The sequence below is a fragment of the Perognathus longimembris genome, chromosome 24 (genome assembly GCF_023159225.1).
Source record: "Perognathus longimembris pacificus isolate PPM17 chromosome 24, ASM2315922v1, whole genome shotgun sequence".
In the NCBI taxonomy this organism is placed as follows: domain Eukaryota; kingdom Metazoa; phylum Chordata; class Mammalia; order Rodentia; family Heteromyidae; genus Perognathus; species Perognathus longimembris.
The window spans coordinates 26995740-27017009 of NC_063184.1; the positions used below are offsets into that span (position 1 = coordinate 26995740).

The following is a 21270-nucleotide window of genomic DNA, read 5'->3' on the forward strand; positions in this document are numbered from 1 at the left end:
TTGGATTCAACTAACTGCGAATTGGAAACACAGAGAAAAATCCCAATACAGCAAAAATACTGAAAACAATCAAGAACTTTATGTAACATTTACATTGTGCTAGGTTTTATAAGTAGTCAAGAAGTTTCCTCCCTCCCTCCCTCTCTCCCTCTTTTCCTCTCTTCCTGTCTTGGAGCTTTAGCTCAGGGCCTGGGCACTGTCCCTAAGCTCTTTTGTTCAAGGTTAGCGCTTTTTATCACTTTGAACCATAGTGCTGTTAAGGGGGTTCGAGTCCCTCCAAGATTCCACCACTCAGAGACAGACTCAAGCAAAAAGATGGGTTTATTGGGGAAGCAAAAAGCGAACTGACTGGCCAGGGATGCAGCACAGACTCTGGAGCTGAAACTGATACAATGAAAGACAATGAAAAGCAGGCTGACCGGCCAGGGATACAGTGTAGACTCTGGAGCTAACACTGTCCCCTAACAGTCCTTGAGCTGGGGTTTATAAGGGTAAAAGCATAGCACAGATATAGTGGCTTGACATAGGGGGTAGAGCAAGGAACAAACAAGCAAGTTTTATGTAGGAGGTTGATGCAGTGGGTAGAGCAATCAACAAACAAGTCATTTACAGAAGCAGAATTTTGGGGTCAGGTTGATATAATCTACTCCCAACATTTCCTACCATGTTTCCCTAGTCAAGATGGAGTCAGCTGTACTCCCTACAACAGTGCCTCTTCTGGTTTTCTAGTGGTTAATTGAAGATAAGAATCTCACAGTCTTTCTTGCTTGGGTTGCCTTTGAACTGCAATCCTCAAATCTCAGCCTCCCAAGTAGCTAGGATCACAGGTATGAGCTGCCAAAGCCATATGAAGTTGTTTTCTTTTGAGTCTTAAAATTACATGTTGAATTTCCTTAATAGATACTGGGTCACTGAAATTGTATAGTTTATATTGGAAAATTGTGGTAGCTGGTATTTTTTTTTTTTTTTTTACAATATTCCATATCATCTAAGTTGTCAGTTTAGTTGTTTATAGAGTTCGTGTTCCCTTATACTTTTGTTGCTTGCAAGATGTGTAGTGATATTCCTTTTTACTCTTGATACAGGCAATTTGTGTCTTTTCTCTTAGTTTTTATTAGTCCTCCCAAAGTTTATTTTGCTAATTTGCTGGTGAATGATTACAGAGAACTAGCTCTTCTTTTTTCTCTATTGTTTTCTTTCTTCGTGGCCTATATTTTTTTTGTACAAGGTTTTTAAAATGGAAGGTTAGAACATTGATATGATATATCTTTCCTAATACATGCAATTTAATGCTACACCTTTCCTTCTCAGCATTCTTTTAGCTCTGGCCCACAAATTTTGATTTACTACCTTTTAAATTTTAAATCAATTCATGGTATTTTTTTCCCTCCTGGTCCCCCTTCCCCTCAAGTTTTGTAGTTCATTACTAAAATTGTGTCTAGTGAGTATCACTGCTGAATTGTTATCACCCTTTGTCCCAGTGTTTCTGTGCTTCCCCTTCTCCTCAAATCAGATAAATTTATATACAAGACAAAGAATACAGAAATAAAAAACAGTGACAAAAGAGAATAAACCAAAGGAAAAAGAAAGAACTCCAAACAGTACAATAGAAAAGTTCCTTTCCATTTCTTGGAGTTCATTTTTTTTTACAACTATACAATCTTTTTATTAACATTAAAAAATTGAATTTGATTTCCAGAGGAGAGTTTTTAAAGTGTACCTAAGTGAACAATGAGTAATAATAAATAATTATTTTTCTCTTTAAACCACCTCATTTTTTCACAGTTAAATAAATCCAACAGGATTAAATATTCATTAACAAATATACTAGTATTTATTAACATATATGTGCTAAGTATGCATAAACATAATTTTGTGTACATAATCTTCATCCAATGTAATTGGGTCAACCTCATATCAAATAAGTAGTTCTTAAGTACATTAGCCTAGTACTTCTATGTGCCTATTCTGTTGTTCTTCTCTTTATTTTTATGGAAAAGCTTATTGATGTTAGTTCTCTGTTTCCCTTTCTAATGATAACAACATTGCAAAGTTCCTAGCTTCTTTTATTCCTGTGCTCAGTCTTGATGACACATGATAGTAGAATCCTTGGTCAATGATTACTTTTATCACAATAAACTTTGATGAATGTGAAAACACAGATTTTTAAAAAATGCACCAGACCACATTAGGCCTATAGCATCTAGATCTACAATATATAATGGTAAGAAATATTTAAATGCAAATCAAAATGGCATTGAAATTCTACCTCATTTCAGTAAGAATGACTATTATCAAGGAAACTAACAACAACAGATGTTGGCAGGGATGTGGTTAAAAGGGAGCACTACTACACTGTTGAGGGGAGTGTAAACTTGTTCAACCACTCTGGAAAGCAGAATGGAGATCTTGGAGTTCATTTTGATAAGCATCATTTTGTATGCACATAGCTCTGAGCCCTTGGGGTCCTCTCCTAAGAATATCCTCCTTTGTTCTCACTGTGTGGATTAAAAAAAAATTATTTAATTGTCAAAGTGATGTACAGAGTTGTTACAGTTTCATAAGGCAAGTGCGTACTGCTGTTTAAAGTTCCCTTGAGACTTCCTCTTTGATCTACTAGTTATTTAGAAATTTCCAAGTGTTTGGAGATCTTTTCCTCTCTCATGCCCTTTCCCTCTCCTTCTTTCCTCTCTCTCTCCCTCCTTTCTTTCCTCTTCCCTTCTTCCTTCCTTCTCTTTTTCTGGTCCTGGGGTTTAAACTTAGGGCCTGGCTGCTGTCCTTGAGCATTTTTGCTCAAGGCTACCATTCTCCCACTTGATTTTTTAAAAGAATAATTTAGGAATAATTTACTGTCAGTGTATATGTCACTCTGTAATATATTGTTTGTGACTGAGAAAGTTATGACCAATCCATACTTGTAGGGAGGGAGGGAGGGGAGGGTTCAGTGTTGTGTTACTCTGTTGAAGTTCTGGGGAGCTTAGATAAGTGGAGCAAAGTTTTGGGGTCATCATCAGTTTTTCTCAGAGTTTTTAAGAATGCTTACTGGCAGAATCAAAAAGGAAGCTCAGGGGACTCTGGGGCTTATTATTTTTTGAGCTGTATAACAAGTACCAGAAACTATGTGGCTGAAACAGAAATTTATTGCCTAACAGTTCCGTAGGCTAGTGCAGGTTGTTTTTTTTTTTTTTTTTTTTTTTCCTGGGAATTGTGAGAATCTGTTCCATATCTCTTTCCTACTTTCTGGAGGCTTGCCAGTGATTTTTGGCATTCCTTGACTTCATCCTTATGAGACATTCTCCCTGTGTGCATGTCTGTGTGCAAATTTTCCTATTTTATAATTATGTTAGATCAGGGCCTACCTTAATCACTCAGCAATACTCTGTTTTCAAATCAAGTCACATTCTTAACACTAGAGGTTGAGATGTCAATAAATGAAAATTTTTTTGAGGGCCTTGTGCCAGTCCTGGGGCTTGAGCTCTCAGGGCCTCGTCACTGTCCGTGAGCTTTTTTTGCTTAAGGCTGGCTCTCTGCTAGAAGCTCCACTTCTGATTTTTGGTGGTTCACTGGAGGTAAGAGTCTCAGGGGACTTTTTTTCAAATCATGATCCTCAGATCTCAACCTCCTGAGTAGTTAGGATTACAGGGGTAAACCACCCTGCACCTGGCCAACACAGGCATTTTGAGGAACATACAATTCAATTGAAAACAGGTGCATATGGTGGAGTAGTAGTATAGAATGCATCAGTAGCTGTCCAGGAAGCAAATGATCAGGATTAGGTTCTTTGATTTCTCTTTCTAAGCTTACTAGGACACATAGTGTGCTTTCAAGAGTAGGTCAAAATGACAGCATTAGTGAGTTTCACCCGCTCTCCTTTGAGTTGTGGGAAATGTGGGGAAGGTCATCTAGAACAGTGATGGATATTTCCTCTTTCTAAGAAAATGCAACATACACCACCTGTATTAGTTACAGAGAAACCAAAACAGCAGTGCAAAGTAAAAGTGCATTGTTCTTTAGGTAAGAGGTTGGTGGCAGTGGGAGAAGGGCTACTGTAGCAGTTCTGTAATTGTGAGATTGTTGGACTTTTCTACACTTTTTTTTCTTTTTGTCAGTCATGGGGTTTGAACTCATAGCCTAAGTACTATCCATGAGCTCTTCTGCTTAAGGCTTGCACTTTACCACTTTGAGCCACTGTGCCACTTCCAGTTTTCTGATGGTTAATTGGAGATAAGAATTGCATGGATTTTTTTGCCTGGGTTGGCTTTGAACCACAATCCTCAGGTCTCAGCCTCCTGAGTCGCTAAGATGACAAGTGTGAGCCATCAGTGCCCCACGCTTTTTTATTTGAGGAGGTGGCTACTTTAGCTTTTGTCTCCCTGCACGTTAGGCAGTTGCAAGGAGGAAAGTTGGAAAGAAATTTGGTCATGTTCCTTTTTAAATTTTGTTTTGTTTATTTGTTTTGTTTTTGTTGCCAGTCCTGGGGCGTGGACTCAGGGACTGAGCACTGTCCCTGGCTTCTTTTTGCTCAAGGCTAGCACTCTACCACTTGAGCCACAGCGCCACTTACGGCTTTTTTCTATATATGTGGTGCTGGGGAATCGAACCCAGGGCTTCATGTATACGAGGCGAGCACTTTACCACTAGGCCATATTCCCAGCCCTTAATATTTATTAATTTATTTATTTTTTGATGGCATTGGGGCTTGAACTGAGGGTCCTGCACTTGTTAGGTAGGTGCTCCGCCACTGAGCCGTGACTCTCATCCTTTTTGGTATTTAACATTTGGGATAGGTCTTCAGTGTATGCTTCAGTTCACCTGGATTGCAATCCTTATTGGTTCAACAGGGGCAGTTTTATAAATCTTTTGAGGAGAAGATAATTACTTAAAAAAAAAGTGTGACTTTGGTTAGTAACTAATTTTGGCTTTAGGAATTTTACTAGTACAACCATGGGGAAGAAAAATATTTATCATACTCGATTATAGCCTTGACACAAAACTTGTAAGGATTTTTTTGAGTTCTTTGAATAAGATGCCTTAAAATTCCTATAATCGTGTATATTAAACTGTAACCTATAGAAGCATGTTATGCCACCCTGAAGGTTGCTATAAAAATTGTTTATGAAGTTCAGGCCAAGACTAAAATATGTTGAAGTGAAGAGTTTGAAAAATGTTCTCTATAGCAGAGGAGACCAAATCATGCTAAAATGAAGAAAAAGACTATACATCAGAATCGAGGCTACATTATTCAAAAAAAATACAACCATAAAAAAGGTAATAAGATTACATTTTCACATTTCATGGCTAGTAAAGTGCATTAGGCTGCTCAGATATTCATAACTTACTGTGACATTTGGGAAGATTACATTTTGTAGTGCAGAGCCATTACTACAGCTCAGATAATAACTAGCTAGTGCTTGCACCTGGATTATGATCCCTGTCATTGGAAACAAATTTGTGTTTTGAAGGTTGATCAGCTTCAAATAACTATTAGAAAGGGTTAACGTGACATACTGTAGCCCTTCTGCCTGGTTTTAAGGTGCAATAGGTACACATACATACAGTATATCAAGTGTGTTGCATATTTGTATATAATTTCTACCATAAATTTTTCTTTGTACAGCATATTTTATAATATTTAACACAGTAGAAGAATGTTTAAAACACCTGTCTAGAAATTGCTCTTATGTTATAAACTCAATTTTAAAAGCTGGTGAAATATTTGGGGGCTTTTTTGGAAATTACTTTGAAAATTAATTCTTAGCTTCTTGGAAGGGTAGTTACTGAGTATAATATACACAGATCAAAATGAAAAATTGATGTGAGTGATATTAAGGTGAAGGTAAGGTCTCTTTAAGTAAGTTATAACAAAGCTTTTGTCCCATTTCCTTGTATACAGAGAGACATGAAGGGATTTTTCACCCGTTAGAACTCTTTGTATTTTCTTGGCAGTAATTGTTTTACATATACTGGTTGGTTTGTTCATGTTTAATAAAGTCCAAGTGTGGTGTATGTGTATTTTTAGTGCTTTGTTATATCCAGTGGAACATGTTTTATTTCTGGAGTTTGTCTGCTTCACTATTGTGTCTAAGCGATTTTCATGAAAAACTTTTCTCCTGCAGCTTTTGCTTCACCAACTAATTTTGCATTGTTACATATAATATTGTTACATATAATATTGTAGAGAATTTTTAAAAGAAAATTTTAAAATAGCCATAGAGATTTTTTTGCCTTCTGAATTTTTCTCATAATAAGATTACTTGTGCCTGGGAATTTAGTCACTCCTTCATTTTCCATTCTGTCTTCTGCATGGATTGGTAGTTCTCTCAGATCTGGGTCAGATCTTTCTACTGCTAAGATTGACTAGGAATATCTATCTTCACCAGATTTGCAGACTCATGGAGTGACTTTCCTGAGATATGAACAACTCCTTTTAACTTTCCTTAATTTTTGGCAGTGGCTAACAATCATCTTCCACACAAATAATAAAGGATTGTCTGTTTCACCATCTTTCTGTCTTACTATATTGGTTTGTTTGCTTGTTTACTTATTTATTCAATACTGGGGTTTTAACTTGGGACATTATACTTGGTAGGCAAGTGCTCTTCCTATGGAGCTTTGCCTCTCTATCTCCCTTTTTGCTCGTAATTTTTGAGATAAGAACTAGCTTCCTAACTGCATGCTTGAGTGGGATCTGTGGTTTATTTAGATTCTGTCATGGCTAAGATAGCAAGTGTGTGCCACTGAATCTGTGTCTTTGTTAAGAAGGTGTCTCAACTAACCTTTCTAAGTCAGCTAGCCTCGTACTGTGATCCTTCTATCTTCAGCTTCCCAAACAGCTAGCGTTATAGGCAAGAACACTATCACCTGAATTAAAAAAAAATAATCTTGACTCTGTTTCGTTAAGTTTACTTAGTACTACTGAACTGTGGGAGACCCGATCTTCTATCAACACTTTTTGGATACCTAGAAGTTTATATTTTAATTTTACCTGACTAGTGTAATTCTCATATTGTAAACTATCCTAGGACTATTTCACCAGGAGTGTACAGAATAGTCCGTCATGTCACTCCTACCTACTTTGAGCATTGTATTTTATTTTATTTTTGTCAGTCTTGGGGCTTGAACTCAAGCCTGATCACAGTCCTTAGCTTTTTTTTTGCTCAAGGCTAGCACTCTACCTCTTGAACCACGGTGCCACTTTCGGCTTTTTCTGCTTTTGTGGTGCTAAGGAATCAAACCCAGGGCTTCATGCATGCTAGGCAAGCACTCTACTGCTAAGCCACATTCCAAGCCCCTACTTTGAGCATTAATAATGGGAAAAAATAGGTAAATTTTATTTAGTAATTCTTTCCTTTTACATTTTCAGTGTCATTTCTTTTGTGAATTGACTGTTCACATCTTTTTTTCCCTTTATGTTGTTTTTGTTTCATGGTGTATGTGATGTACATGAGACTGGAAGTATATATATATATATATATACACATATATATGTGTATACATGCACATATATATGTCACATGTACATAAATGCAAAGGAAAATTGTAATAAGAAAACAAAGTTTGTATTGTGATTATTATTATTTTTTTGTGTCATTCCTGAGGCTTGAACTCAGGGCCTGGGTGCTGTTCCTGGGTTCTTTTGCTCAAGGTTGGCAGTCTATCATTTGAGTCACAGCTACACTTCCTATTCTTGTGTATGTGTGTGTGTGTGTGTGTGTGTGTCTGTCTGTCTGTCTGTCTGTGTGTCTGTCTGTTTGTTGGGGCTTGAATTTGGGGCCTGTGTGCTATTGCTGAGCAATTCTGCTCAAGGCTAGCATAGCATTCTACCTTACCACGTTGAGCCATAGCTCCACTTGTGGCTTTCTGGTGGTTAATTGGAAATAAGAGTTTCAATGGACTTTCCTGCTTGACTTCGAACCACTATCCTCAGATCTCAACTTCCTGAGCAGCCAGGCTTGGATTACAGGCATGAACCACTGGCACCTGGATTTTTCTTTTTTTAATGAGCCTTTTATTGTACTGGAGGAGATGATTACTTATTGTGAGTCTGAAGTTTAGGAACAAGTTACATTGATACTGAAAGTAGCAATATCCTTAATACGTTTTTGTACACTTTTCCTTTGGAAGCTTGTAGGAGGACAGTTTGATCTGGAGATGAATTTCATTATCCAAGAAGGTGAGAGTATCATCTGCATGGTGGAGTTACTGGAGAAGTGTGACATCACATGCCAAGCAGAAGTCTGGAGCATGTTTACAGCCATTCTGAAGAAGAGCATACGAAACCTTCAAGTTTGCACGGAAGTAGGCCTTGTTGAAAAAGTACTTGAGAAAATTGAAAAGGTTGACAGTATGATTGCAGGTATGACTTTTTCTGTAGTACAGTGTATATGAAGAAATGAAGTTTGAATTTTTGTGTGTGTATGCTGGTACTGGCGCTTGAACGCAGGGCCTGGGTGCTGTCCCGAAGCTTTTTTTGTTCAGGACTGGCACTATCCTTTGAGCCACACCTCCACTTCCAGGTTAATAGGAGATAAGAGTCTCAAGAAATTTCCTGCCCTGGCAGGCTTGGAATCTTGATCCTCAGATCTCAGTCCTCCCAAGTAGTTAGGATTACAAATGTGAGCCTCCAGTGCCTGGTTAAATGCGATATTAAAATATTTAGTGTCATGTAAGAAATTTTTCTGTATGTAGTGTGTACCTGAAATTCTGGTATCCAAACTCTTAAGTGAACCCACGTATTTTAGCTCTTTTAAAAAATATAGGTGGTCTAACTATTTTGTCGTTTTGTTTCCAGATCTTTTGGTTGACATGTTGGGAGTGCTGGCTAGCTATAATTTGACAGTTCGAGAACTAAAACTTTTCTTCAGTAAACTTCAAGGCGATAAAGGACAATGGGTAAAACAAACCTAAATACTTTGGTTTTGAAAGTATTTCCTTGCTGAATATGCTAGTCCATTATAAGTGACTAATACTGCACATGGAGTAAATGTCAGATTGAGGAGAAGAGATCAATGGGAAGAGCATTTATAGGCGCATAGTTACCTCCTTTTGTTTGTGCAATGATATGGAAGTTGACTCCAGAAGGAAGATAGGTTTGTTTGCTTCTGTTTGTGGGTGTCCTTCTCTATGTTTGAAGACAATTTTTGTTTCATTTTGTCCAGTTTTCTAATTGTCTCTGGTGATTTTTAGGTGTAGATTTTACTGTGTCATGTCATGAAGAGGAAGTATATTACTTTGGTTTTGGTTTATCTTCAAATAATGTGTTTAGAATATGCAATTCTTCGTTATTTTGATGATAGAAAATTATGTGTAAGAAAATAATGTATGAATGGTCATTAGTAGTAGAAATCTTACAAAGAGATAAAAAAATCATCTGCATTAAAACAAACATGATATCTAACTTTATATTGACAATGAAACGTATTTTAATGTTGAAAAATAACAAGCTTAGTTTGGGAAATAGGGTTACTTTATATATTTTGGTATTGGGATTTAAACTTAAGAGCTTTATGTTTGCTAGCAGGTGCTCTACTACTTGAGCCATATTCCTAACCCCCTTTATTTTTTGCTGGTCTTGGGGTTTGAACTCTGGCCATGGGCACTGTGCCTGAGCTCCTTTTGCTCAAGACTAGCATTCTACCACTTGAGCCACAGCGCCACTTCTGGCTTTTTTTTTGTGATTAATTGGCGATAAGAGTCTAATGGATTTTCTTGTCTGGGCTGGCTGATTCTTGTGCATAGTAAAGCATGCCTATTTTAAAATATGTGTTTTTGTGGTGAGTATTATGGTTATTGAATTGTTGATTATCTCCATAGCCTCCACATGCAGGGAAGCTGCTGTCTGTGTTGAAGCATATGCCTCAGAAGTATGGTCCTGATGCCTTTTTCAATTTCCCAGGGAAGAGTGCTGCAGTAAGTAAATGTTAATGTGCTGGTCCTGGGGCTAGCTAGAACTCAGGGCCTGTGCTCTGTCCCCGAGCTTTATGCTTAAGACTAGTGCTCTACCACTTGAGCTGTAGCTCCCTTCCAGCTTTTTTTTGGTGGATTAGAATCTCATAAAGTCCTGCCTGGGTTGGCTTCCAACTGAGATCCTTAGCCTCCTCAGTAGTCAGAATTTCAGGCATGAGCCACCAGTATCCAGCTGTATTACATTAAAGAAAATTGTCTTTAAGTAGTCATATAAAGGAGTTCTAATTCAGCAAGTGTACACCATCTTGATCAGTGTCACTCCTCCCATCATTCTCCCTCATCTCTCCAAACCCACTGACACCCTTTGTATTATGATTTTAACTTTTATTATGATTTTAACTTTTATTAAGCCATAATTTATATACCAGGTAGTCATTGTATTTAATATAAACAATTTAATGTTACTGTGTTTACTGAGTTGTGAAACTCTTACAATCAAGTTTAGAACATTTTCATATCCCCTACACATTATGAATCTCCTTTTTTGTTCTGGACCATTTATTATGCAACATGTGATCTTTGGGGACTTAAAAAATCATTTAGTGTTTTGTTTTTAAGTTTTATCCATTTATAGCTTATATCATCATCCCCTTATCTCTTTTTATGGCTAATATTATTGACAGATATAGTATTGTATGTCACTCTTTTGCTTAATTATCATCCATTAATAGATACTTGATGTTGTTACTTTTGGGGGCTCTTAAGAATAATGCTGCCTGGGACTTTTGTACATAAGTTTGCAGTTGTATTGAGTTTCTACCTAAGAGTGAAATTTCTGGGTCTGTGGTAGTCTTTGTTGAACATTTTGAGGAAGTTCTAGAGTGTTTTACAAAGTTGCTGTATTATTTTATAATGGTAGTGGATGGAGGTTCCAATCAACACTGGTATTTTAGGGTATGGGGCTGGCAATGAGGTTTAAACTCAGGCGTCATATTTGGTCAGCTGTACTGTTTTAGATATACCTCCAGCCCCACTCTGTCTTTCTGATTATAATTCTACTAATGGGTATAATTAGTATCTCATTTTGTGTATGCATGGCTGTGTGTGTATCTTCCACCCCTCCCTTACTTACCTCCCCCTCCCTTCATCCCTTCTCCTTTCATTTCTTCCTGCTAGGCAATTGCTATAATACTGAGCTATATATATAGCACTCCTGACTGATATGTGATGTTGAGAGTCTTTTCAAGTTCTTATTAGCATTTGTATCTCTTCTTTGGAGACTTATTTACTCTAATCTTTAGCCCATTTGAAGTTGTATTTGCCTTTTTATTACTGACTTATATGAGTTTTTTACATTTTTTGGTAGAAATCCTTCATTGGATATTTGATTTATGAATATTTTCTACAAACTTGTGGAATGTTTTTCAAAGTATAGTTTAAAATTTTATGATGTCAAATATATTTATTGTTACTTTTGTCACTTTGGGTTTTGGTGACATAATTAGCAACCCAGGGTACAAACATCTTATACCAGCACCATGTAGTGTTCATTGCTATGGCTTCATAGTACATTTTGAATTTAGTGGTATGAGTCTTCTGGCTTTTATTGCCTTTTTAAAGACTGTTCAGCTATTTAATATCCCTACCATTTTATAATCTATTTTAAATAAAATTTAAGTCAAATGGTAAAATGAGTTATGAATAAAATTTAAAATATTTTATGGAATAACCTTTAATTTTACATGCATGGTTTACAAAACAAACATACTAAGCTGGTTCTTTAACTTTTTTTCATTCTTGTCCATCTTTTTTTGGGGGGGCAGTCCTGGGGCTTGAACTCAGGGCCTGCACACTGTCCCTGGCTTCTTTTTGCTCAAGGCTAGCACTCTGCCACTTGAGCCACAGTGCCCTTTGTGTTTTTTTCTATGTACCTATGTAACTCAGGGATATGAGGCAAGGACTCTACCACTGGGCCATATTCCCAGCCCCATCTTTCTTTTTTCTATTGAAATTTTTTTTTAATCAAATTTCTAGTTTGATATCACCACCCATCTCTTTCATTTGGAATCTCTATGAAGTGGACATGATTTATATATCTTGCATGTTATACTGAATGTTGATAAGTTAGCATCATTATTTCATGTTTTGGAAGATTCAGAAGTTACTAAAAGTCTTCTTTCAGATAACATTTTGCTTTGAGGTATTTTGACCATGACATAAATTTATATAATGTAGTAAAAATGTACATAGCATTGTAAAGTCTCATTGATCTATCTAATACAGTTTTTCATGCAGGTCAGTAACTCAAAGCTTTTTACCTGTAGGCTATTGCATTACCTCCTATAGCCAAATGGCCATACCAGAATGGTTTTACATTTCATACCTGGCTGAGAATGGATCCTGTAAATAACATCAATGTAGATAAAGATAAGCCTTATTTATATTGGTATGTATTTCTATAATTGTTTAGTTTTATTATTTTCCTTTGAAAATGAGAATATTTCAAGGTAAAATGAAAACTTATTTTTCATAGTTTCAGAACTAGCAAAGGTCTTGGTTATTCTGCTCATTTTGTTGGTGGCTGTTTGATTATAACATCAATAAAGTCAAAAGGAAAAGGCTTTCAGCACTGTGTGAAATTTGATTTCAAGCCGCAAAAGGTATGTTATTTTACTACTAGTTACATTAATAAGCTATACTGCCTTTTGAAATACTCTATTTTAATGATATTAGTATACCTGTTATGTTGTTTGCAACAATATTAACTTTTAAAAATTAAAGTGTAAATCAGTGGATAAATGTTAACTTCCCCGATTTGGATCATAAAATGAGTATTTACTGATAGAATTTAAGTGGAAATAGAAGAAGGTGTCAATGGTAATTACTTTAGTAGAGCCAATTTAATATGTGTTTTCTTTTACACTTTAAAATGTAGAGAGATTAAGAAGTGACTGATAAATAGAATGTGTAGTTTATGTGCATTAATGCATAGATGTGAGAAAATACTCAGATTTTTAAAAAATTGGGGCTCGAACTCAGGGCCTGAGCGTTTGTGCTCAAGGCTAGTGCTCTAATATTTTGAGCCACAGCACCACTACCAGGTTTTTTTGGTGGTTAATTAGAGGTAAGAGTCTCACAGACTTTTTTGCCAAGGTTGGCTTTGAATCGTGATCCTCAAATCTCAGCCTCCTGAGTAATTAGGATTACAGGCTTGAGCCACTAAGTGCCCAGCTAATTTTCATATTTAAAAGAATATAATTATGCTAGATCTTTAGATTTAGAGGGATATGTTTGAAATTTTTCATAATAAGTAAAATTATCTAGTGAGCAAGTTCTCATTAGTCAAAAGCCTCCCTGTATAAATATTGTTCTAGAAGTATTAAGTACTGGATTTAATAAAGGTACTTCAATTTTTTTGAGGTTTAATTATTATCTCGCTGCTTTTTTTCCCCCATTATTTTCAACATGGTTGTATTAGGGAGACTCATGATCAATTTTGCTTTTACTGTTTCTGTTTTGTTTTGTTTATTTAGTGGTACATGGTAACTATAGTACATATTTATAACCGATGGAAGAACAGTGAGCTTCGATGCTATGTGAATGGGGAGCTTGCTTCCTATGGGGAGATAACATGGTTTGTCAACACCAGTGATGTAAGTAACAGCATAGTGTGTGTGCAAAAACTAAAGACATGGGATTTTTTAACTTTGAGTTTTTTGTTTTTTTTTGGCCAGTCCTGGGCCTTGGACTCAGGGCCTGAGCACCATCCCTGGCTTCTTTCCGCTCAAGGCTAGCACTCTGCCACCTGAGCCACAGCGCCCCTTCTGGCCGTTTTCCATATATGTGGTGCTGGGGAATCGAACCGAGAGCTTCATGTGTAGGAGGCAAGCACTCTTGCCACTAGCTCATATTCCCAGCCTTAACTTTGAGTTTTAAACCTTGACTATAAACTTTGGAATACCAAAATGGTCAATTTTTGTAATCTGATTTTGCTACTACAGTAATAGAACACAGCTTGTCTTCATAATATTCTTTTTGTGGAAAACTTAACAAAACACCACCACCAACAAAAGCTAAGGAATATGGCCACAAACTCTTCTGCCCATTCCTACTCCTTTTGCATCCCTTGCAACACATGTGTGCATGTACTAACTCATGTGAACTGTAGAGGTCAGCACACTTTATGCTGCACTTTCCCTTTGTCTGTCATTGACTCTGTGGTCTTAGTCCACGGTTTCTTTTCTTTCTTTCTTTCTTTTTTTTTTTTTAACCTGTAAATGAGGATAAAATGCTGTGTACCTCAGAAAATGTTGTGATGATTAAATGTGGTAAGGTTCATAAATCTGTTTGCAGAGTACCTTGTAAAGGATGATACTCAGTAAATGTCAGCAATTTCTCTCTCTCTCTTTTTTTTTTTCGGCCAGTCCTGGGCCTTGGACTCAGGGCCTGAGCACTGTCCCTGGCTTCTTTTTTTTTTTTGCTCAAGGCTAGTACTCTGCCACTTGAGCCACAGCGCCACTTCTGGCCGTTTTCTGTATATGTGGTGCTGGGGAATCGAACCCAGGGCCTCATGTATACGAGGCAAGCACTCTTGCCACTAGGCCATATCCCCAGCCCCAGCAATTTCTCTTTTAATATGTGGAAGAGTGCAAAGAGAAGGCTTACTCATACTATATATTCTTCTAGATGAATTTTTGGCCACCGCATATGTAGAGCTACAGTACTTTTCCTGATTCTTTTTTTGGGGGGGGGGCGACTGGGTGGGCAGTTTCTTGTATACTAGGCAAGCACTCTTGACACTAGGCCATATTTCCAGCGGGGGCAGTTTCTTGAATTCAGGCTTGGGTGCTGTCCCTTAGCTTTTTTGCACAAGGGCAATGCTCTATCACTTGAACCACAGCTCTACTTCTTTTTTTTTTTTTTTTTTTGTTAATTAGAGATAACAGACTCACAAAGACTTTTCTGCCCAGGCTGACTTTGAACTGTAATCCTCAGAGCTCAGCCTCCTGAGTAGCTAGGATTATAGGTATGAGTCACTGGTGCTTGGCTTTTGATTCCTTCTTTTTAGCCTTCACATTTCAACTTAGTGTTTTAGCAGACTTCTTTCTACTCAGCTGGGAAGGAGTAAACTGAAATACTAAGTGAATTATTATTCTATTCAGAAACAGGTTAGACAGGACAAAACATTTATACCAATGCAATTTTTTTTTATTATTCCTAGAAGGTGTGTGTGTGTGTATTTATTTTTTCTTCAAAACCTTCCATTTTCTTCACAGACCTTTGACAAATGTTTCCTGGGCTCATCAGAAACAGCAGATGCTAACAGAGTATTCTGTGGTCAGATGACTGCAGTTTACCTATTCAGTGATGCGCTTAATGCAGCTCAGATTTTTGCTATTTATCAGTTGGGTCTGGGATACAAGGTATGTTACTTACCATTCACTGGGTGTAATTTGTTGTTATACATGGGGGATTTGGCTTGAAAAATTAAATAAGTGTGTCAGGATGACAGGAAACACCACAGTGAAGTTGAAGCAGTCGAGAGAAGTGCAGTGTACTTGACCTGTGTAGGATGTTTTGCAAACCATTCATTAGATTGAATTTTATTTCATGCTTAATTTCTTTGATGATGTCCTAACTTAAAAATTAATCTGTAAATACATTTTATGTGTTATGATATGTGCTTACATACATTGTATAATGTTCAAATCAGGGTAAGAATATCTGTCTCCTCTTGACATTTAGTTGCTCTCTGTCTTTTGGTAGTAATGAGGATTGAGCTCAAGGGCTTATAATTGCTAAGCAAGCATTCTGTCACTTGAGCAAAGTCTTCAGTTCTTAGGCTGTATAATTTTAAGGCACCACTGTCATCTGTGTAGTTTGTTATTCATCTAAACATTGTGTGGTGTCTCACTGTATGAAATAAACTTTGACAGTTGAAAGGAGAAGTACAGGGGCCGGGAATGTGGCTTGCCTCGCATACATGAAGCCTTGGGTTTGATTCCTCAGCACCACATAAACAGAAAAAAAACAGAAGTGGCACTGTGGTGCAAGTGGGAGAGTTCTGGCCTTGAGCAAAAAGAAGACAGGGATAGTGCTCAGGCCCTGAGTCCAAGCCCCAGGACTGGGGAAAAAAAAAAAAAAGGAGAAGTACATATCATTGATAATAGAAAACTTCAGTATTCAGTTTCCAATTATGGGAAGAACAGCCATAAGGAAGACTTATAAGGAAACAGAGGAGTTGAACAATAATGATAATCAAACGTAACAGGCATATTTAGAACAGTCCATGCAACAAAAGTATAATAAACTCGTTTCTTTTTAAGTACACATGGAATGTTCTTCAAGATAGACTCGATGGCTTGATGGTAGGCCACAAGCAACTGTTAACAAATTTAAGATTGAAATAATAATAAGTTCTTCCCCCCATGTAAATAATATGAAAATTAAACATCACCCTCCCCCCCAACCATCAGTGGTTCGAAGCAGAAATCACAAAGAAAATTAGAATGCAAAGATAACAAATCAAAACTTCCTGATTCAGCAAAAGTCGTATGAAGAGGAAAATCCGTGGTATTGATAGGGACTGACATATGGAGGATTTCTCTAACCTGGTATTGTTTGAAAAATCACCTGTTGAAACCTATCTATCTCCTTGCAGTTTCATATCCATGTGATTTGTGTTTAGGCTTTCTTGTGTGAAGTGTATTCTAACTGTGCTCTACTTTATGAACTCACAGGGCACATTTAAATTCAAAGCAGAAAGTGACCTTTTCCTTGCTGAGCATCACAAACTCTTACTGTATGATGGCAAGCTCTCTAGTGCCATTGCCTTCACATACAACCCACGTGCTACAGACGCCCAGCTGTGCCTCGAGTCATCTCCTAAGGACAACCCTTCCATTTTCGTTCATTCACCACATGCACTCATGCTTCAGGTATGAAGTTATGCTTTAAGAATATATCTAATCTAGACCTGGGATGTTCTGTAGCTTCCATCACATGCACAATTGTCACCTTTTAATGTTCTTGTATTTCCTGTTGTGCTTTATTTTTAACTGTGTATTTCTGTTTCAAGGACGTGAAGGCAGTTTTAACACATTCCATCCAAAGTGCCATGCACTCAATCGGAGGAGTACAAGTACTATTTCCCCTTTTCTCACAGTTGGATTATAAGCAATATCTATCTGATGAGGTTGACTTGACTATCTGGTGAGTGCCTCCTTCCACCTTTTTTGTTCTTTTTGAGACAGCATTTCATTGTATAACTCAGCTTGCCCTCAAACTCATCACCTTCCTTTCTCAGCTTCTCTGTTGCTAGAATTACCAACCTGTGCTACCATTCCTGGCTATTTGATTTGAGAGTTACTTTCATTGTTATTGAGCTCCATAATACCTTTCATATTTGCTGTTCAATCAGTATATTTTAAAGATATTTGTGACCTATAAATAATAATTAATCCATATCAATAGTAACCGGCATATCATTAGAAAAAGTGGAAGCTGTAGAAATAGTGTTTTATAATAAAGTTACTGTATTTTTAACAAAATACATTTTGTATACTTTTTTTTTTTTTTGCCAGTCCTGGGGCTTGGGACTCAGGGCCTGAGCACTGTCCTTGGGTTCCTTTTGCTCAAGGCTAGCACTCTACCTCTTGAACCACAGCATTACTTCTGGCATTTTCTGTTTATGTGGTGCTGAGGAATCGAACCCAGGGCTTCATTCATTCATGCAAAGCAAGCACTCTACTGCTAAGCCACACTCCCAGCTCTGTATACATTTTTACCAGATCTAATTTTTGAAATATTTTAAGTTCTTACTTGGCAGGAATTTATTATGGGAATTTCGATGTTCATATTTTAACTTACTATTCGTGTATGTAATTGAAAATCAAATATTTTAGTGGTGTTATTTCAGGTGATTTAGGTTTTTTTAAAGTTAAGTTGAACATTTTTATTTATAAAATTTTATTATCGGTTGTCATGTTTAGTCTTTTCAGGCAGAGGCATAAGAATTTTAAGGTGAATTATAAAACATAAGGTGGATGTCTTATTGATATTCTCACTAATACATATTCTAGATAAACTATTAACTGGAAAAAATAGTTTTATTTATTATTTTAGAAGTTAAAATGAGTTTTATTCTCTTTGATTTTTCCGTTTATGCACAACTTGATGTCTGTTATCAATGTATGTAATTAATGGCAAAATAATTTTCTCCAAATTATTTTTAGGCAAGAAATTATTTTCTTTGGTTTTTGAGACTCTTGTTTTTTTTTTTTTTTGGCCAGTCTTGTGCCTTGAACTCTGGACCTGAGCACTGTCCCTGGCTTCTTTTTGCTCAAGGCTAGCACTCTGCCACTTGAGCCACAGCACCACTTCTGGCCACTTCCTATATATGTGGTGCTGAGGAATCGAACCCAGGACTTCATGTATATGAGGCAAGCACTCTTGCCACTAGGCCATATTCCCAGCCCCCTTTTCTTTGTTTTTTAAAATGTAATTTTGTTATTATTTCATGTTTTTCTAAAAAGGAACACGGTGTCAAATGTGTTTACATTCCTAGTATTTGCCAAATGTATTTTCATTCATGTATATTTGTGTTGTTAGTTTCCTGTGGCCATCCTCTAACTTGATATTTCCTCTGTCTTATCCTTCAGAGTGGAGGGATTATAGGTTTTCACTATCATGCCTAGATTCCTTCCCTAATTTGATTGACTGATTAATTGATCTCTCCCTCTCCTCCTCTCCCTTGCTCTCCTTCCCCCCCCCCTTTCCTTCCATCCCTCCCTTCCTCTCTCCCTCCCTCTCCTTCTTTCTCCCTTCCTCTCCCTGAATTTTCAGCCTGGGGCCTGTCCCTGAGCTCTTTTGCTCAGGGCTAGTGCTCTGCCACTTGGAGCCACAGCTACTTCTGGTTTTCTGGTGGTTAATTGGAGATAAGAGTCTCATAGACTTTTCTGCCTGGACTGGCTTTAGATCTCAGCCTCCTGAGTAGCTAGGATTACAGGCATGAGCCACCAGCGCCCTGGGGTTCCTAGTCTAATTAAAAAAATTAAGCTGGCTTAATTGTTTCATAGAACAGGCTTGTAACTTCTGTTTACTTTAAACCTTTTTAAGACTCAAAGATTACTACTTTCCTGTTGGCAAAATGAACAAATTCCTTAAATTACTGCTCAAGGACCCCAAATTTGTGTCCAAGTTAACTTTGATCTCTTCATGTATTCCCTGCTTAGTTCATACTTGCTTCACTGGAGCTCCAGCATGTGTTGAGGAGTTAAATCTTAGTCCATTGGCTGTACATTTCCTCCCTTTAGTCTCAAATTCTCCAAACTTAATATATTTGCATTTACGCCTTCATATACATTTATTAACCATTTCTATTATTTATTTTTGGACAATGTTCATTTTTCTCTATATAATGTATGTTCTGTTCTTTTGAAGTTATTCACTTATTAATGTTTGTGATGTAGTATTTCAAATAAGTATTTGAGTGAGTCGTAGTCTTACACTAAAAATTCAGTTCTGAAATAGTTCTAGAGGCAGTTTTAGTAAAACTTTAATTTCTTTGACATAGATATGGAGAACTTGTTTTGTTTCTGTTGTTGCTGGGGATTGAACCCAGCGCATGTGCTGTACAAATGTTCTACTTGGCCACACCCCAGCTCTAAAAATTTTATTAAAAGATAAATTGGAGTCTATGTGTATCTAATTTTATTTAATAAGATACGCTGCTTCAAATCACTACCTTTTTCTTTTTCTAGTACAACCTTGCTGGCTTTTATCATGGAGTTGTTGAAGAACTCAATCGCTATGCAGGAGCAGATGCTTGCCTGTAAGGGCTTCTTGGTAATAGGACATAGTCTCGAAAAGGTAAGAAACATTTTATGATTCTGATCCTTAATTTGTGAGTCGTGCCCTTGTTGTCCTAAGTGGTTCAGAAATCTATCTGTAAGTTTGTCTCCTTGGCTATAGCAGAATGGTAAAATGAAACTGTTTTGTTGTTTTACTTTGCCTCTATTTCTCTATTAATGGAGTGTAGTAGTGAGCTTCACGCCATCTTTAACTTTGAGAATAGTTTGTGGCGCAAGTCTTTTTCTGGTGTTGACAGCCTGTAATTTACTTACCTTGTCTCGAATTAGTATTAACCTTTAAACCACTTTCTTTTTGCAGTCTTCCAAATCCCATGTCAGCAGAGCAGTACTTGAACTTTGCCTTGCGTTTTCCAAGTATCTGAGCAATCTGCAGAATGGGATGCCCCTACTCAAGCAGTTGTGTGACCACATTCTTCTAAACCCTGCCATCTGGATTCACACCCCAGCCAAGGTAAGGCCTCTTTTTATTTTACAAAGTTTTAGTGCTTGAGAAAAGTGATAATTACCAGAATTTTCTTTTATCCTGTTATAGACTACTAGCATATAAGGTTTCTGTAGATGACCTTTACCTGCTTTCTTGCTTTTCAGGAAAATTTGTAAGTTTTCTTCCTGCTTTCCTTCTTTCTTTTTTCCTTTCTTCCCTTTCTCTTTCCTTATTTCCTTTCTTCTTCCCTCCCACCTCTTTCCCTTCCTTCTTTCCTTCATGCATCCATGTTTACTATTTTTAAAAGTAGAGCTATGGTCTTTGTTTTCTTGTGGTAGATGTTTTATTTGCAAGCGATTTTGTTTATTAAATATGAATCAAAAGTGGGGAATTCCAGTGCAAATATCAGTGGTAGGTCTATTCTACTGCATATGTATAATATGTATATAAATACATGTACATTAAATCCCATCTTAACAAGTCGCTTGCTCTCATTCTTTCTTCCTCTTTGCACTTTGCCTCTCCAACATTGTGATGAACTCTGCATTTCATTCTTAGAATTAGAGCTCACATTTTTCTTGAACGCATGATAACTGCTTTTAATCACTTTAATTTGACATTCAAATTATTATGTCCTATTTGTACCAAATAACTTTTTAGTACCATGGCAACAAACTAGTTACTTTTATGTGGATATAAATACATTTTTGGTAAAGTGTATGAACAAAAACTTTTAACAAATCTGCATGTATCGAATGTTTCTAAGAGTGGCAGAATTAAGGTGAACTTGAAAACTTTGTATCACATTACGAAATTATATCCATGTTATTTCATACCCAGTATGTTGCCCTCTGCTTCCCTTTCTGTCCCCTTGCTGTGCCTGTCATTGTTTAGATTGGAATAGCACATACTCATTCTAGTTGTCAGAAGAAAATGTCTGCTGCCTTTCTTGCTTTTCTAGAGTTATGTCTTATTTTTAGCTGGTCTTTTCAGATGTTGAAGAGAACTGCAGCTGCTGATTCTGATTGCCATTTGGAAATAATCAGAGGAGGCAGCTGGAGCTTGCAG

The 21270-nt window shown here is 37.0% G+C and overlaps 1 protein-coding gene across 1 annotated transcript in view; it reads left to right on the forward strand.

The window, feature by feature from the left end:
• The window catches only part of Lrba (LPS responsive beige-like anchor protein), a 417455-nt gene that overhangs the window by 37654 nt on the left and 358531 nt on the right, over nt 1–21270 (forward strand). Inside the window, exons 2-12 of the mRNA XM_048333588.1 lie at nt 8125–8356; nt 8792–8892; nt 9814–9909; nt 12231–12352; nt 12440–12566; nt 13440–13559; nt 15183–15329; nt 16647–16844; nt 16985–17118; nt 19668–19776; nt 20077–20229. Coding sequence (XP_048189545.1) covers nt 8125–8356; nt 8792–8892; nt 9814–9909; nt 12231–12352; nt 12440–12566; nt 13440–13559; nt 15183–15329; nt 16647–16844; nt 16985–17118; nt 19668–19776; nt 20077–20229 — 1539 coding nt within the window. The remainder of the gene's footprint in view (nt 1–8124; nt 8357–8791; nt 8893–9813; nt 9910–12230; nt 12353–12439; nt 12567–13439; nt 13560–15182; nt 15330–16646; nt 16845–16984; nt 17119–19667; nt 19777–20076; nt 20230–21270) is intronic.